The sequence below is a fragment of the Acyrthosiphon pisum genome, chromosome X (assembly GCF_005508785.2).
Source record: "Acyrthosiphon pisum isolate AL4f chromosome X, pea_aphid_22Mar2018_4r6ur, whole genome shotgun sequence".
Classification (NCBI taxonomy): Eukaryota; Metazoa; Arthropoda; class Insecta; order Hemiptera; family Aphididae; genus Acyrthosiphon; species Acyrthosiphon pisum.
Genome location: NC_042493.1, coordinates 100,496,753 through 100,501,995, shown reverse-complemented (window position 1 = coordinate 100,501,995; position 5,243 = coordinate 100,496,753). Strand labels below are relative to the sequence as shown.

The window sequence follows — 5,243 nt, the reverse complement described above, 5'->3', positions numbered from 1 at the left end:
TATAATAGGTATGTCTAATACCTAGACTGACAAGCCGTCTCCACTCATAATCGTTTTTCTTATACAGTTATATTATATCATTGAATTCAAATTTAATACTATCCATTATACAGTGATCCACTTGTAACCTACTGTACAGCAGAGCGACATCCACTTACCCACCTTTTTTCAGTTTTTTTTCTATAATTGTCAATAAAATTTTATTTGTTGCTTATAATTGCGTGAAAATTTTATATAAGTCTCCTGATATATTGTTACAATAGTAGTTGAAAAATATTAAAAATACATAGGCACAATTTTTATTATAAGCATTTATAGTTCAAATTTAAAATTTAATAATTTTTTTGTAGTAAACAATTCATAAAATGTTCAACTTTCATAGCAAAGGATTGAAAATTTAGGTAAACTAAGTTCCCACGTAAATAGGTTATATATAAACTACTTTATTCACAATCATAAATCATCAAATATACTTAGTAATACCAAAGACTGACTGACCGGCTTCGTTCAGAATCGTTTTTCTTATACAATGATATTATATCATTGAATTAAAATTATACACCATCCATTACAGTGACTCACTTGTAATCTACTATACAGCAGAGCAACATCCACTTGTCCCCCTTTTTTTAGTTTAGTATCATTATACTTTTTGAATTAAAACAGTTATCAAGATACAAGAATATTTTGACAAATAATAATATATTCTTTAATAAACTATATAGATATCATGTTGACAATTTTAGTGCCCCTTAATACAAATAAGTATTAATAAAGAACTATTACAATTTTTCCAATAGTCAATTTTACTATTAGATTTTAGTAATTTTACTACTAGATTTATATAATTTTAATAATACCATTGATTATAAATAATATAGATTGATCACTGGCCGGTAGACAGCGAGGCGACGTGACTACTAGCAATTACAATGTGATCCGATTTGTCTAAACCAAAGGCCGTGTTAATGGGTGCGGGCTTGTGGTTAGTAATGTTGGGAAACGTTGTAATCGCTAGTAGTCACATCACCTTGTTATCTACCGGGAGTAAATTTTTCATGTCACCGAAAAACCGGCCAGTAAGCAATCTATAGTATTTATAGGTAATCAATGCTGATATATTTAAATGGTTTTACTACTAGAGTTAAATAGTTTTGATTATTAAAATTTAAAACTATTAGCTTGCAATTTTCTTTATATATATCTAGTAGTCTTTAATTTTTGTTTATTATCTTCCAAATGTGTAAGTTAGTTCTTCATACTGAAAAATATTCTTTATGTCTGGTCAGTATAACTTTTAAGACTTCATAACAATTAATGTCTACAAGTTATTAATTTTTGAATAATATTTCTTAAATATGTACGCAAGGTTAGTATACTAAATAATTGTTTTAAAGTGCAGAAGTTGATATATTACTTTTAAGGCAAGTACAGAGGCGTATAAATATCTTTCTATTATACATAATCTTTATAATAGTTTTAATAAATTTAGTTTAGTCAATGAGTGTTTTAATGTTAAACTATGTTTTATTGTAAAATTAAAAATCTATAACTAATGTATAAAAAACATTTAAAAATTAATGTAATAAAATATTAAATTTAGTAAAGTTGTAGTTAGTGATAAATTATTTTTAATTTTTTATATCCTAAATGTTTAAGTGTTAATAATTTTATAATATTATTTTCAATATTTTGATTTAAAATTCTTTGAGTATTTTTGAATTTATTTTGTTGGCATCTAAGTATGCATAGAACTTTACTTTGCCAAAGTTAATAATTTAACCTTTATCAGTAATGTATAATATTGTGGTAACTTTAATAGATTTTTACCCAATGAAACAAAAAAGATAATATGTTAAAAGTAAAAAGTATTTTGCAATTTTATTAATTTTCCACTGTCTGTAAGCTATAATATTAAGTTAAATATGTAAGTTCATATTTAATTTGGTTCAAACTCATAATTTTTTGTTAGATCATTTCATAAGTTCAGAACATCTATATTCTTGTCTTTGTCATAGCTTTTATAAAATAATTTCTTTTTTTTTTACCTACAGTTGTAAGTCTGTTAAAGATAAAATATATTTTTACAATTTAAATTATAACTTTAAGTATTGATTCAAAAATATATTGCAAAAGATTTATAATTTTAAATTTTGAATTGTAAAAGGGTATTGTATCGTAAATCAATAATTTAGTAAAAAATACATTTTTTTTTTATATTAATACATATTTAATTTTTAGTACTTTACTACTGTACGAAATTGTAATTTAAAGATACCCCTACAATAATAATTGATTAAAACTATGACCATGATCATGTATATTTTAAGCATTAAAACTTGTCTTAAAAGTAATAGTGACCATAACTGAAGAATATTATTCAGTGTAATAAACTAACATCCATATTTAGAAATTAATAAACACAAATTAAGGATTACTAGATATTAATGGTTAATTTTTTTTTTATTACTTCAAATTTAAGTTTTAGTACTCCTAGTACTGTACTTAAATATAATTTAATGTTATCTTTCCCAATCATTGATTTTGCTTTGGTTATTTAAACTATAATGATGCTTCAGATTACATTTCTGAACTTGTATCTTATAAGGAATTTGAATATTTTTTCTCATAACTATAATATAATTATTAGTATTAAATGAATAGTTTTAAATTTTAACTAAAAATTATAGTACTGTTATTCAATATTAAACTTGAAAATTTTAAGATGTATTAGCTTACAAATAATGAACAAAATTAAAAATGACTAGCTACTAATAAAAATATATATAAGGCTTTTTGAATTTCATTTTTATATTTTACAGTATGCTAATTAAGTTGTCATCATTATTGGTTTAACAAAAACTATAAAACTATAACAACAATGTATGCATATTTAGATGTCTGCAAATATCCTTTAACACATTTATGATTGTTGAAAATTAATGTTTATTAATAAATTAGGTACATCGTTAAAATATATTATAAGTTCACAAATATCATACAATATTTAGTTAGTTAGTTAGTTAGAAACTAACTCATTGTTTGTAAGTTTTTTTTTAAATATTATAGCATTATGTTAATTTGATTTAAATTATCAGTTATTATACAAGTTTAAGTAGTTCATAAAATAGAATTGTTTATTGTACTCTTTATCTTATTAATTTTCCAAAAAAAGGTGATTTAATTTCTAATACCTATTATAATAAATAATACAGTGTCCTAAATTATGCCACTAAATTAATTCCATTTAAAAAAATTAATTTTAAATGGTGAAACTGGAGCTTATAATTAATATAAAAGTGATTATGAACTTTCAAATAAGTTATATAAATCTTTAGCTTTGTTTTCTGTATCCTCATTTTTGGTAGGATTATCATTATTGATTGCCGCTACATTGATTCTATGTCTAAGTCTCCAGTTTTGTTTTCCATATTTTCACTTCCTTCTTAATAACGTAAGGAGTTTTTTGATTAGCTTCTTCCTGTTTAATCATGGTTATATTTTCTTTATTCTCTTCATTTTCTTCGTCAGAAGTTTCTTCTTGTGCAGGCTCAGGTTTTATTTTCCATTTGGCTTCTTTTATAGGCTTATATTTCTGAGATTTTTCATTATCTTTTTCTTGTTTAACATCTGCAGATCCTTGAGTAGGGAAATAGTCATTGAACATCATATCCATATTGACAGTGCTTTTGTCATCTTTTTGATTTTCATCTACGTCCATAGAGTCTGCTTGATGATTATTTTCTTGAGTCTTCGATGGTTCCAGTTTTATAGCTTTAGTTTTAACCAGGCAAGAATCTTCAGTTTCTCTTTCCTAAAAATAAAATAAAATAATTAAAACATGAAGATTTGTTAAAATATTTAATTTTTAATTTACTCCAGTTGAAGTTGACGGAGTTGGCTGATTATGGTCTTTCTGAATATGATCAAGACAATTAATTTGACAATCAAAGGTTTTAGAACATACCTGACATCTATAAATTTGTTCCTTCTGTTGCGGTACCTAAATAAAATTAAATATTTTATATAATTAAATTTATATAAATAAAGAGATCAAATCAAAATTGTGTGTTATATTATTAACTGTGTTCATAATAATAGTAAATGAGTTGCATAATATTATATTATTGAAACTTGAAAGAAATTCTTTTAAAATTAAAAATCAATAAATTAAATCATCAGTACTATATATTTTTAAATTATGACCTTATGAAATAAAATGATAAACAAATACAATTAGTTGAGTGTAGTTAACTAAGCATATTATTATAGAAAAGTTTGAAGTGTAAAAGTAGTAATGAAAGTTTTTACAACTAAATTAAAATATGAATGGCAAACATATTTACAATAAAAGCGCATATTACTATAACTAACACTTACCATTGTTAATGCATTTGCCACTGTTTGATTAAGAATAGGTTTTTCAGGCTCTTTATTGTTCCCATGAGTGGTGCGCAGGTGGAATCTAAATTAAAAGTATAAATAAAAACTTTGATATAATATTAAATCATGTACATACCGAACACGCCCAAGCTCTTTTGATTGGAATCCACAAAAAGTACACTTGTATTCTTTCATTAGGTTAGCTCTTTTTTGTTGAGTTGGTGGTCGTTGTTGTTGCTGCTTATGTTGTGTTTTTAACAATTTTAATGGAGTTTGGACCGGAGTAATAACTGCAGCAGTAGTTACAGCGGGAGAAACTCTTACTCTCAGACTACTAGGTACTGGTACTTTACGCTGTTCTAGCTGTTCCTCTGCTTTTAAGTGTCTATTGACAATCTAATTACAAAATAAAAAGATATTTTTTTATATAACAAGTTAATATTATGTAGCTTGTTTCTAATTAGATTCTATCTTTACCTCAACACTCTTAACAGCCTGATCAGGAGGCAATATTCCATATTTCTTTTGTATACATGAAAAAAATGCATTTTTAACAAGTTTCAGAACATTTTCCAATTCGTCTATATGATTCAAATGTGCGGTACATTTCTTGCACATGTGATCAGCAGTAGTTACAATAACCACAACTTCATCTCCCATAAACTCAGCAATTTTTTCTGGGAATGGTACATTACTGTATGATGTTCTGCTTGAACACACTTGTGTACTTCTTCCGTCCAATTTTTTATCACAAAGAAAACAGACACCCATCGTATCTAGAAAAAGTAATGTAATTTTCTAAGTTATAACTGATTATGAGGACGTGATACCCACATGTGTTGTCTCCGTCTTACAAGTGC

General features: G+C 25.2%; 1 protein-coding gene across 1 annotated transcript in view; it reads right to left on the bottom strand.

Moving 5' to 3' along the window:
* Positions 1–2,819: 2,819 nt before the first annotated feature.
* The window catches only part of LOC100573422, a 10,418-nt gene continuing 7,994 nt past the window's right edge, over positions 2,820–5,243 (bottom strand). The window contains exons 2-6 of the mRNA XM_003244379.4: positions 4,861–5,159; positions 4,520–4,779; positions 4,381–4,465; positions 3,878–4,003; positions 2,820–3,814 (exon numbers count right to left, since the gene is read on the bottom strand). Coding sequence (XP_003244427.1) covers positions 3,407–3,814; positions 3,878–4,003; positions 4,381–4,465; positions 4,520–4,779; positions 4,861–5,154 — 1,173 coding nt within the window. The 5' untranslated portion in view covers positions 5,155–5,159 and the 3' untranslated portion in view covers positions 2,820–3,406. The remainder of the gene's footprint in view (positions 3,815–3,877; positions 4,004–4,380; positions 4,466–4,519; positions 4,780–4,860; positions 5,160–5,243) is intronic.